Source organism: Anoplopoma fimbria, chromosome 21 (assembly GCF_027596085.1).
Source record: "Anoplopoma fimbria isolate UVic2021 breed Golden Eagle Sablefish chromosome 21, Afim_UVic_2022, whole genome shotgun sequence".
NCBI classification, from domain to species: Eukaryota; Metazoa; Chordata; class Actinopteri; order Perciformes; family Anoplopomatidae; genus Anoplopoma; species Anoplopoma fimbria.
In genome coordinates, this window is record NC_072469.1 from 2214785 (window position 1) to 2228054 (window position 13270).

The following is a 13270-nucleotide window of genomic DNA, read 5'->3' on the forward strand; positions in this document are numbered from 1 at the left end:
TTTTCTATTTATTTTTTATTTTTCTATTCTATCTATTTATTTTATTTATTTTATTTTCTATTTATTTTTTATTTTTCTATTCTATCTATTTATTTTATTTATTTTATTTTCTAGTTATTTTTTATTTTTCTATTTATTTTATTTTCTATTTATTTATTTTTTTCTGTTCTTTCTATTTATTTTATTTTCTAATTATTTTTCTATTCTATTTATTTTATTTTCTATTTATTCTTTATTTTTCTGTTCTTTCTATTTATTTTTAATTTTTCTGTTCTTTCAGTTTATTTTAATTTTATATTTATTTATCTTATTTATTTAATTTTATATTTATTTTTTATTTTTCTATTCTATCTGTTTATTTTATTTTATATTTATTTGTCCAGAGTCAAGTTCCAAGTCAAGTCCCACGTCAAGACTAACAAGTCCAGAGTCAAGACTAACAAGTCCAGAGTCAAGATAGACAAGTCCCTAGTGCAGAATCACAAGCCCCGAATCAACTCCCTAGTCAAGACTAAAGAATCTTAAATGAAGACTGACAGGTCCCAAATCAAGTCCCAAGTCCTAAACTTGAGTTTCTGATCCTAAACAGGTCATAATGCTCTCTTCACCAAATGTATTACCATTTTAACAACCGAGTCAAAATATATAAACTTCATGACTTTACTTTATCACATTATACTCTGATGGCATTCAGCACTATTTGAATTAACTTCCAGTTGATGGAACAGATGTTTTTGTTCTGCTCCAGCTGATATCTGATCAGAATCTGTGGTACATTTTATTCCCAGAGTAACTCTTGTTTACTGATGGGATGATTTTCATTCACTGCCAATGAATTCTTGGAGGATCAACACTTCCATTTGATTAACACACTTAATACCCATAATGTTTGGTTACCATGAGAGCAGATAAACAGTAGAAGATGGTTTTACAGCCTGCTTGTGACATCTAGTGGTCGGTGGAGGAAGTGTTCAGATCAGTAAAATGTAGAAGTATTCAAAGTGTGACTGTTTTACTATTAAATATTATGAAATTATTCATACTAATGCATTAATGTAAAATCTGGATTTTAAAGCCAATTTTGACCCATTAACTAATGATTATTTTTATTATTAGTTATTCTGCTGATCATTATCTCCATTTATTGATTGTTAATTTTGTAAAGATTTGTAAAACAAGCAAAATTAGCAAAACTATTCAAAGGAAAAGCAACACATCTTAAGATTTGAGAAGCCGGAACCATTAAAATGTTTTTACATTAAAATAATTACTTAGTTACAGACAATAGTTGCTGATTAATTAATAAGAAAATATATTTTTACAAGCTTAAGAAGCTAAAGCTGTTAGATAAATTAAATGCAGTAAAAAGTACAAAATATACCTCTGAGATGTAATGAAGTAAGATGTTTATTTATCTGAGATGTAGTACAGTAAAAAGTACAATAAGTACCTCTGAGATGTAGTACAGTAGAAGTATATAGTAGCATGAAAAGAAAAGACTCAAACACAATATTCATCTTCACGCTTTATTTATTTATTTTTCAGACAGTCTCAGTTCAACACAAACACATAAAGGTGAAGTAAAGTGAAGTATTTGTACACGTTCAGTAACAGAAAACGTTCCTGTAGAGAACAGAGAGGTCCGTGAAACGAGGAAGAGGAAATCACCTCAATGCTGCTTTGTTTTTACACAGATACTAGTACAATAGAACAATAAAGCTATACATTCTCTACAATAAAGTGTTGTAAATAAACTAAAATACTTTATTTTAGTGCATCCGTCCTCCAGCAGAGAAGAATTCTCTATAAACTTTAGTGTCAACTTTTCAAACACACACATTTTATTTTATTTGGAAAGTTCAAGTACTCCAGTGAGGCTGGATGGAAAAGTGAAAGTTTCCTTCAAGTAGTTCTGGAGAAAACATTTACTGAAAGTTTAAATATTTAGTTTGGGTATTTGATGCTCTGATCAACAGTCATCTTAATATTCAGAAATCCTCTTATGGTCAATTCAACTCAAAATAAATACACCTACAAATAAGCAAGTACTCTTAACTTTTACTCCTTAAAGTTTCCAATGCAAGACTTTTACTTGTAACAGAGTATTTCTACTTAAGCTTAAGTAAATCCACAAAAAGTACAAGCATCTAAATATACTCAGTATGCAGAAGGACCCATTTCAGAATATATATTGGATTATAATTATTTATACCACTTTATATACCGTCTAGTTTAGTCTGAAGTACAGTATTTGTGTTAATGTACTCATATTTAATGCATCTTTCCCTGTGGTGTATTTTAAGATCTGAAAAGTTAAGAGGTGAAAGAATTAAAAAAAAAAAAAAAAAAGCAGAATTGGATTTTGAGGAACATTTAAAAGTTGCTAGAAGGAATTTAAATGTTTGTTGGAAAGAGGAAACTCAAGTTTTGTGCGTATAATAAGCAGCCCTGAAAAACTATGATATATATATATTTAAAAAGTACACGCAGCACTCTGGAGACTCTTCTCCTTCACCACAGATCTCCTGTGATCAGACGAACATACAGACACATAATAAATATTTCTATATACACAACTATAAATAAATAAACACTGACAGGTTTCAGGTCAAAGTCCCGTTAAGGTGCGGAATGATCTAAAAATCAAAGGAGGTGCTGATGTCATTTCTTTAAAGGTCAGGGGTCAGTGCAGTTTAAGGGGCTTTAGTTTAGGACAGTGAGGAAGATCAGTGTGTGTGTGTGCGTGTGTGTGTGTGTGTGTGTGTGTGTGTGTGTGAATCTGGAGTGTGATAGTCTAGCTGACGGACTTGAGTTTGACCCAGGGGTTCGTCCCGCGGACCTCCATCGGTGAGTCGTTGCTGAAGATGTGGTTGCACAGCTCCTCCAGCGGGGGCTCCGGGTCCGACGTGGCGAACTGAGCCGCCTCCTCCACCTCCTTACGGATCGCTATGTCGATTTCCTGACGGGACAAAGAGAGAGAGAGGGACTTTTGTTTATTCTACCAGAAAGTAGACGGAGAGGATTTAACGTTGGTTAAGGCTCAACTGGTTTGGAGAACCTCAAAACAGCCGTTTGTTTTCCTGTTAGAAAGTATCTATCAAAGTATGGACTGTACTTTTATATCGCTCTTACGTTACTAATCATACAAGACTGACGGCGCGCCGACACAAGGCGTGGCCAGAGAGGAGGAGGAGGGACTGTTTCTTTTAATGAAAATATTTCAGTTGATCACAAATGAAGATGCTACTACTGAAACTGGTTTGATGTGGTGGGGTAAACCCCGTTTTTCCTTGTCGTTAATATTTTTGGTCTTTGACTTGTTGATGTAGGAAGTGAATATTTTATCTATTTCGAAATATAAATAAAATCATAAGAAAAAGACAGCAAAAATCAGTGACTGATGCTGGTGTCTCTTCAAACACAGTATATATATATATATATATATATATATATATATATATATATATATATATATATATATATGTGTGTGTGTGTGTGTGTGTACCTTCAACTCCTCCACAGACGCCATGTTGTTGCTGAGCATGCGCTCCTTCAGCATGGTGATGGGGTCGCTCTTACTGCGCACTTCCTGGATCTCGTCACGCGTTCGGTAGCTACAGAAGAACAAAATAAGGAGGTCATTGTTTAATATTTGAGAGCCGATACCTGATCTGAGAGAATAAAACAGCCATTTGAAAATTACAGTAATTAAGATAAGAGATAATCCTTTATTAGTCCCGCAGCGGGGACTAATAAAAGGATTATCTCTCTTATCTTAATTACTATTGGGAATATATATATATATATATATATATAATAATAATAATAAACCACATTACGATATTATACGAATACAACACCATATTACATAACTGTACTATTCTATACATTATTTTGCATCATTTCACCAGAAACGTCTCTCGTATCCCACACTATCATAATTTACACTTAATGTTCACAGATTTCTTATCATTAACACTGCTGTCAATGCAACTTTTATTGTTAGTCTCCAAAATGCTCTTAGATAGGCCAATATGGTATTTTATTCTAATTTTAGCTTTTTGTATACCTCTCAACTTTTTATATTTCAAAATGGTTTATTTATCTGTAACTCCTATTAATGATTTATTTTACTTTATTTATATACAAGTCTTATTGATTTATTGTAATTTATCTATGCCTCTTGTTTAATCATGTTTTTTCTATTTATATAAATAAATAAATATATATATACACACTTATTGATTTATTTCAATACCTCCATTTATCTGCAACTCCACCTGTTGATATATTTTACTTTCTCTATTTATCTGTACTTATTTATTTTGTGCTGCTGCAACAACCATATACCCCCACTGGGGATCAATAAAATATTTTCTTATCAAGTTATGCTTTATCCTAATATATCGTTTAGATCATTTGTTTTAACAAAAAATATTGTAAAAAAAACCCCCCAAAAACAAAAACATTTGTTCTTGTTTCATATGAACCAGATGTAAAATTTTAAGTGAGAAACCAGAGAAAAACAGGATAAAGTGACTAAGGAGCTACGTTTGGTTTCTCACCTGACGCCTGGGTCACTCATGCTGTGTCCATGGTAACGGTAGGTCTGCAGCTCCATTATTATGGGACCCTGAAACACACAAGTCATTTATCACAGCTGTCGGCCATCTTTATACCCTGGATAACATCTGATTAATCTCCAAGAGCTGGATCGACATGTCAAGCTGTTTTTTTTAAACCAACCATACAAAAGCTTTACATTCCATTTTAACCAACGTTGAAAAACAAGACCAAGAGTCAGTGGGAACGATCAGCTCACCTTTCCTGATCTGCAGTGGTCTGCAGCAAACTTTGTGGCCTCTCTGACACACAGGACGTCCATCCCATCAACCTAGGAGATGAAACAAGGTCACACAAGGTCAAAAAAATGTGTTTTTTTTTTTTTTATTTCATTGAGAAAAACCTTTTGAAGATGTAGGTTTGGAAAAAAAAAAAAGGAATAATTATATTTCCCCAAATAATAATTGACTTCTGTATACGTAGTATAACAATTAAATCCTTTCAGTTTCCATCCTGAAGTACATTTACTGAAGTACTTTCTACATCTCAGAGGTAAATATTGGACTTAGTTTTTTCATCCCCTTCCTGTCCAGGTAAAACCTTTTATCTCCAGATGTGTCGATGTTGAATGTTTGTGATGAACTGAAGGAAGTGTTTCCTTTATGTGTTGAAAACAATCCTCCTACTTCTTCAAATAAATAAACTCTTTAAAAAGCCTCTTTTATCAGCTGGGAAATGTATCGTCACAAAGCTGAAAATAGGCCGTTTATCTTTTTAGAGACACAAACATATGATTATCTTATAGAATATGAAGCATTAATATAGATTAAACTAAACAGTATATAAATGAGTTAAAATGCAACATAGACATTAATAATAGTGCAGCATTAGTACATTTACATCAATAAGGATGTGAATACTGTGTATTCGTTTGTCTGCAGTATCATACATGAGCGTCAGACAGCTGTATGGATGCTCACACCTGCAACTGCCAGGACGGAGGTCGAGCCTCCTCCTGTTATAGTCTCGGGTCATACAGGCCAGCTGCAGCGTACGGTCCATCAGACACGCTGCAGCTACCGCCTAAGACCTCTGAAGGCTGTTAGCGTTTACATGTTGTGTTCTAGGCTCACTCTGATTCCCGGTATGTAGTCTCCTCTCTTGTAGTAGTCGGTGCAGGCTGAAGCTCTCTCCACAGACGTCCCCATGCCGTACTTGTTGTTCTCGCAGATGAAGATGCACGGCAGCTTCCAGAGGGCGGCCATGTTGAAGGACTCAAAGATCTGACCCTGATGGGGTTAAAGGTAGAGTTGAGTAACTAGTCATGTTATACCACTGTGGGATTTGTAAGAACTGGGTAAGAGGCTTACCTGATTGGCCGCCCCGTCTCCGTAGAGTGAGACGCACACCTGGTTGTTGCCTTGGTACTGACAGGCCAGAGCGATGCCAGCTCCAAGAGGAACCTGGAGAACAAACAGATGAGTCACATATAACAGCACTGAAAATATATTTAAAAAAGGGATGGTTATGATGTTTAGAAGTGTGTTTGTATGAGGTACTTCTCCATAATCAGTGTTTTACTACAGTAGATTGAGTTTGGAGAAGCATTGTTCCGCTGTGGACGTCTTTTAGAAACCTAAAAGAAGCGATATCAGTTTAAGTGAACGCTATATTTAGAATATTTTCACCTCTTTGCTTTGCTGTCAGACAGACCTTTATGACAGAACTGAAGCTGTTATCTACCACCAGACTATTGACAAAAAGTTATTTTTACCTCTCAGAACACAAGAGTTGCTGCTCTACTTCTGCATTCATCTGTTAAGTTTGTGTTATTGTGTGACTTCTGTTAAACTGATTTAATCTTTAACACCAAAGTCACACAATAACACAAACAATCCAACTGATGGAGGCAGCTGTAGAGCAGCAACTCTTGTGTTCTAAGAGGCAAAAATAACTTTTTGTCAACGGAGTCTGGTGGTAGACAACAGCTTCAGTTCTCCGTCATAAAGGTCTGTCTGACAGTGAGATGAAAATATTCTAAATATAGCGTTAACATAAACTGATATTGATTCTTTTAGGAGTGTAAATTACATCCACAGCAGAACATTGATTTGCTCCTGTGCTGGTACTTCATGCGACTATGTAGAAGTACCTCATACAACCACACTTCAAAACACCTGAACTGTCCCTTTAATAGAGTCTTAAAAACTGGGTTTATGTGGACTTAATGCAAATGATTTGTGTCTGGAAGGAACCACCATATTTGCAGTAAAGAATAAATAAAGTATACGTGTTTACCTGAGCTCCCACGATGCCGTTTCCTCCGTAGAAATTTGGAGCGTACATGTGCATGGAACCTCCCTTTCCTTTGGCCACGCCTCCTCTACGACCTGAGGAGGAACGAACGGGAAAGGAGTGATTGTTTAAAAATAGAAAAATATACAATTCATCCAAACAGTTTTAGATTTTGAAACCGTCTCTCACCCGTGAGCTCGGCCAGGATCTCTTTGATGGCGATGCCGCGGGTGTAGGTGTAGCCGTGGGCGCGGTAGGCGGTGATCAGGTGATCGGAGGGGTTGATGGCCGCCTCGATGCCGACTGCACATGCTTCCTGTAGGAGAAAGAATATAAGAACGGGCAGGAAGAAGAGCAAGGGTTTGACTTAACAAAATAAAACGATTGGTGTAACTGCAGCTCAATGAAAAGATAAATTCAATGACAGATTTTTTTTTGCTTTTTCAACATTTATCTCTGTCTTTTAACAGAATTTATGGCATATCTGAACAGTTTTTTTCTTTTAATCTCTACTGTCTGTTATAAAAAGCACTGTGTTTTGAACATTTATTTTCTACTGTGTGTTTCTTTTTGTAACAGTCTATAAAATCTACTGCCATAATGTCCAAAATCTGAAAAATACATTTATATCAATCAGCACTTGAGTTTACTTTTGAAACACTTTATTTTTCAGTGTTTTATGTTTTGTTAAGATGAGTTTCATTGAAAGATGCTCAATTTACAATTCAAATAGAATATCCAAGACATAAACATTTCTATCTGTGCATTAAAAAAGATTAGGGGAAAAAATATTCTTTAATATTTGGTTGAGCTAAAGACAATTAAATGAAATAAAAAAAAAATGCGCACATTCTATTCCAGAGATTATTCTAGTAAATAAAAAGGTTGTATAAAGTAATTATAAATCAAGTAAGAATCTGATTCTCGTGTCTATTTTTCTGCGGCGACAACTTCCTCACAGAGAAAAATAAATGTGAAAGCAAACTTTCTGTAAATCATATTTCTTTTCTGTGTTTTTTGTCACCTGTCCATCATAGAGGTGACAGAAGCCTCTGATGATCTTCTGTTTGTAGAGCTGATCAGCTTTGAGCTCCATGCGCCTCACAGTCTGCATGACGCGGTAATAATGAAGACCCTGATCCCGGGTCAGATCCGCCTTCAACGGGGGGGCCTCCTCCAGACGGTGCACGTCGCATTTCTACCAGACAGGATATAAAATGTATTAGATGTTTGGAAAATGGCTACTGGTCTGTTGTGTATTCTGGAATGAAACAGGTGATGTAGGAAATGTGTAGCCCGTCTGCAGTCAGGTTAGATTTTTGTTTCAACCCACCTTGATGTCAAAGGTCGCCTGTGAGTTGAAGTCGGCGTAGGAGCGAGAAACCACGACTCTGGCACCCTGGAGACCAACAAAAACAAATCAAACAAACCGTCATTAAAACACAAAACCATAAACGGCAAAGAAACAGAAAACAGTTTCTTCCACACAGACGAAGGCTGCCCTCCTCTTCACAGCAGGTGGAGGGTTAGTGGTGCAAGGAGGTGTTGGGGGATCAGGTTTGGGGGTCTGGTGGTTCACCCAGGACTAGACTAATACAGCGGTCTGTGACGTGGAGGGCTGGGGTGGGGGGGGGGTTCAGTAACAGGGTGGGAGAATAACACCAGCCAATTCTTTTCAAACCAAAGATGTTGGTTCTGGGAAAAAATAAGTAAAATCCTCTATTTAGCAGAACTGCTGTACAATAAAGTATTCAAATAGAAACTGCAGGTATCTGAGAAAAAATAAATAAATTACACTAACTAGTGTTGTACTGGCATGAAGGTTCAATCTTGAGTTTAAAAAAGTTAATTCTCTCATGCATCAATTTATGCAAAAACAAACGTCACAAAAGTCCTAAAGGTGTTAAGATTATCGGTCAAATCTCAATTTTTTTTTAATGCTTGACAGTGGAACAGTTAATTGAAGAAAAATAATTGACAAATTTATTGTGTCATTAAGCAAGAAAAAAGCCAAATTTTATCTGGTTACAGCTGTGAGGTTTTGCTGCTTTTCTGTAAATGTAATATTTGAGTATTTAAAACTGTTCTTTTATAGATCAGGTATTAAATAGTTAGTTGCAGCCCTGTTTCACAGTAAATCGTGAGCTTAAACGATAAAACAATTGTGATTTTCAGTTTAATTGTAGGAGATTTTCCTTCTTCGACATCTTCAGTTAGTGATTTCATAGATTTCCCAGAGAGAAAAACAAAAAGATTAGAAAGACCCAGAACCAGGAAATAGATTTTACATAATGCCAGTTGTTTTTTGACAACTGTAAGAGGTTAATATTCTTTACTTCTTAATATCAAAACCAGCCTCATTGGCTCGTTAACACAAAGGTAAAGATTCCCGCCCCTGTTAGTGATCAGGCAGACATGGAGGAAGCCTCTCGTGTTCTTACTGGTCTGTCTAGCTGGCCGGTCTGGTTGCTAACTAACTCTGCAGCGCCGGGCTCTCTAGTACTGACTGGTGGTGGTTTGGGTGGTTGCCGCCGGGTCTGAGCCAAGGCGGGCGCCGCCGGCGAGGTTACATTGACGTACTCTGACAGGTCAATCAGCAACTGGGGGAACACAGGAGCCAACCAATCAGAGCACAGCACAGCCGGAGGAGCGCTACAGGGTCTACAGGTGACGACAGCATGGACACACACAGGACGACTTCTAGAGGCTAAAACAGGCAGAAAAACACACGGAGTCTGGCTCCGGCCCAACAGTGTCTACACCTACACTTAACCCGATATTTATTAAATGGCACATTAAAAAACTGGTAGATTTTCAATGCTTTTTGAATAAATGTGAATAAGTACATTGACTTGTTGGGTATTTGATTCATGTTATAAAGCACATATGACATTAAAATAAAATCATATTAAAAAAAAAAAAAAAATCACAAAAGCAGGTATTAAAAGAAAATCATAAATTAAAAAAATAAAAAACATTAGAGCAGGTAACATTCAGATTATACATCATTGTAAACTGGATATATTTGGTCTTTGGACTATTTGAAGATAAATTGTGATGGCTATATGTCATTTTAAAAATTCTGCCTTTTAAAGTTGTGGAGATTTGCTGCTTTTATCATATTTATTTTATAGGAAACAGAATCTCTTTGGGGTTATTATTATTGTTTTGGAACATTAGGGAAATCGTTATGGGATTATTTAGACTTTTCCAGGATTGTTCTTTATAAAAATTGGAATAAATAGAACAACTTCTACTATATAAATAGACCTACTTAACCAAGTCTGATATGTTAGAAAAGACAAGTCTGTAGTTATTTTACACAGATCTTAAAACCATTTGGTTCCAAAAGAACAAATACTTATTCATTCTCAGACACTTCAGTGTGTTTGTTGCATCTTTAGAAGTTAGTTAAAGATGTCTCTTTGAATACTATTGTCTGGACCATGTGGTCTGTTCTGATAAACCGGCAACAATAACTTTATTCAAATACTGATTATTAAGACTGAGAAGGAGTTAATGTTGTGCCAATATTAAATATCGCTGGGACACGTTCCACCCAGATTAAATGGTCCAACCGTGCTACCACAGAGCAGCAGAATATATTTAAATATCATTATGTAAAGAAAATAAAAAAAGACTGATGTTTGCAATGGACATTCCAATTAAATCCAAATAATTAAAAAAAGGACAGCTAAACAGTGAAACAGCTGATATATAGGATCAGTAAAGTCAGATCTATTGTGTTTAATGTTCCCAGTTTAGAGGCTCTTTAGTGGAGGTTTTCAGGAAACATCACTTTAGAAGGAAAGGAAGTGTAGGACCGGCCTACAAACAAACATCTGCAGAGCATCGAGCTGCTTACCTCGGACACTGTTTGGGCTCCCTAGGGTTCAGGTGGGGGAGGGAAGGGGGAGAGGAGGGAGAGAAGCAAGACATGAATAGAGGTTGTGTGTGTTTGAGTGTGAGAGAGTGAATGAAGAGGGAGTGGAAGCCGAAGGGAGGGAGGCAAAGCAAGAGTGCAGCTTTCCCAACACAAAGCCGTAAAACAACAGAGTTCCTACAGTCACACATTTGTTTTTAGGATCAAAGTTGATCATCTTTCGATACATATTTGCATAATTTATACATTTATAAAACCTAATTAGAGCAGATTTATGCAAAATTGATAAAAGGACTGTAGGATCCCTGCTGCCACTGAAACACCACGACACAGACACAACATGCTGTTGCCAGTGTTTGGTCTGTTATTGAACATGGATGCACTGATGTGTTTCAAATGAACTCAATATCTTATCAAGACAAAAGTCAAGCAATTGATAGTCACATTTTTAGTGCAAATGCAAAAATAAGTAGCGTTTTATAATGTATTTTACTTCAGTAAAGTTACATTGTGATGATTCAATCACATCCTTCTCAGATTAGAGTTAATTGTTTAAAAAGGTTATTTAAATTATTCGGTCTGTATAAATAATATTTTTTTAGTTATTGTGGATTTTTTTTTACTTATTTAATACTCTTTCCTGTTTTATTATTTACTATGTCTCTTGTTTGCACTCTCTGCTGCTGTAATCCTAATAAACAATTTATAACCAATAAAAGGATTATCTTATCTGAGTACATATGAAGATTAAAACAGTTTGTTGCTTTAAGCATCAATTTGTTTGTTTTATTTTCATTAAGCCAACGACAAAGTTTCCACATTGTGACCAAAAAGGTTTCTAAGTAACTTAATAAAATGTGAATTTTCACACTTTAATTGCAGTACTTTACTAGTAACAGAGTATTTCTACACTTTATTTAAGTAAATACATTAAGTAGTTTACTGGTGGCAGAGTATTTCTATTTCTAAGTAAATATATAGAGAATTTAACTTGTAAGAGTATTTGTACACTGTTGTATTGCTTCTTATACTCAAGTAAATATATTTGGAATTTGAGTTGTAGTTTCTTCACTGTGGTATTTATACTCTTAGTAGATATATAAAGAATTGTACTTGTAATAGAGTATTTCTATACTGTGGTATTTATACTTTTAGTAAATATATATAAAATATAAATAAAATATATATATAAAATATATAATATATAAATAAAAATATATATAAATATAAATATAGATATAATATATATAAATATATATATATAATATATATATATATATATATAGAGATATATAAATAAATATAATATATATAGAGATATATAAATAAAATATATATATAAATATATATAAAATATAGATATATATAAATATATATAAATAAATATATATAAATATAATATATATATATAAATATATATATAAAAAAATATATGAATATATATAAATAAATATATAATATAAATAAATATAAATAAAAGTCTGAGTTTTTAAAGTACCACTTAGTCACTCAACAATAAGCAAACCCACATTAAATATTTCACCACAACATGCAGACTGCAAAGCAAGAGTCAACATGCTACCATGCTAACATGCTACCATGCTAACATGCTCACAAGGTCAGCTAGCCGAACAAAACCCACGCTGGCTAACCGGTGCAGCTAGCTGTTAGCATCCGCTCATAAACGGCCCCCAAAGCTCCACGTTTACCCCAGAAACCTCACCACATTCCTGCCAGTGATCCTGCACAGCGCGGAGGAGATGATGGTTAACATGTTTTGCATGCTACTGCACGACGACCGGCTCCGGAGGGATTAGAACAGCGGATGTGCTAAGCGCTACTTCCTCTGTTAGTGTCCGTGTGCGAAACCACACCGGGTGAACACCGGAGTCCCGAACATTGGTTCCGTTTTTATAGCGGCCCAGAAATACGATTTAAAAAATGTATTTAATTGAAATTAATTCAGTTTTTTGTTTAGAAAACGATACAATGAAAAAATATGTAAAAGAATATATGAATAAAAGGACATTGTGTCAGTGCCAATAATTAAACTGTATGTTAGATACAGATAAATCAAATTAATATTTAAATAAGAAATAGATCAACACTTTTGCATTTATATTTTATTTTTAAACCAGGGGGCAAAGTGTCTAGGCCCAAAATTTCCTTATTAAATAAATGCATAATATATATATATATATATATATATATGAATAAAAGGTAATTGTGTCAGTGCCAATAATTAAACTGTATGTTAGATACAAAGTGGAAACACCTGTGTATTGTTAATTTAATTGACTGATTAAAGCAACACATTTTAAATGTTGCAATTTAAAAATTACAAGCTGTGTTCTTGTTCACAGAATATTTAACAGTTTTAACGTAAAGTTCTATTTCCTTTAATACGTTTTTTTTATATACATTGTCCTTTTTAATTAAAACTAGAAGGACTTAATTTGCTGTATGCAAAAGTGTTTGTATACATGTCGATACTTTAATACCCTATAACTGAGAATATGACAGAAATAC

At 34.7% G+C, this 13270-nt stretch overlaps 1 protein-coding gene across 4 annotated transcripts; it reads right to left on the bottom strand.

Moving 5' to 3' along the window:
- Window positions 1-1532: 1532 nt before the first annotated feature.
- On the bottom strand, window positions 1533-12613 carry pdha1b (pyruvate dehydrogenase E1 subunit alpha 1b). 4 transcript variants are annotated; one of them, XM_054622661.1, is made up of 13 exons: window positions 12465-12613; window positions 10724-10744; window positions 9300-9458; window positions 8192-8257; window positions 7883-8056; window positions 7048-7174; window positions 6862-6953; window positions 5934-6026; window positions 5697-5852; window positions 4823-4894; window positions 4566-4633; window positions 3506-3614; window positions 1533-2959 (listed from the first exon to the last, which is right to left on the bottom strand). In XM_054622661.1, exons 1-13 carry the CDS (start codon window positions 12522-12524, stop codon window positions 2795-2797), a joined length of 1362 nt encoding a protein of 453 aa, XP_054478636.1. In that variant the 5' UTR covers window positions 12525-12613; the 3' UTR covers window positions 1533-2794. The 4 variants fall into 4 exon arrangements, with proteins under 4 accessions (XP_054478636.1, XP_054478637.1, XP_054478638.1 ...); XM_054622662.1 differs by lacking the exon at window positions 10724-10744; XM_054622663.1 differs by lacking the exon at window positions 9300-9458.
- Between the last annotated feature and the right edge of the window lie 657 nt (window positions 12614-13270).

What these genes read in the sequence shown, in the direction of transcription:
- pdha1b (XM_054622661.1), bottom strand. Translation starts at nt 12,524, where the DNA reads ATGCAAAACATGTTAACCATCATCTCCTCCGCGCTGTGCAGGATCACT. An exon ending in ACGGCATCGTGGGAGCTCAG is followed by an intron (nt 6,027 to 6,861) that starts GTAAACACGTAT and finishes TTTGTTCTCCAG; the next exon opens with GTTCCTCTTGGAGCTGGCAT. An exon ending in GAGACGGGGCGGCCAATCAG is followed by an intron (nt 5,853 to 5,933) that starts GTAAGCCTCTTA and finishes TAACCCCATCAG; the next exon opens with GGTCAGATCTTTGAGTCCTT.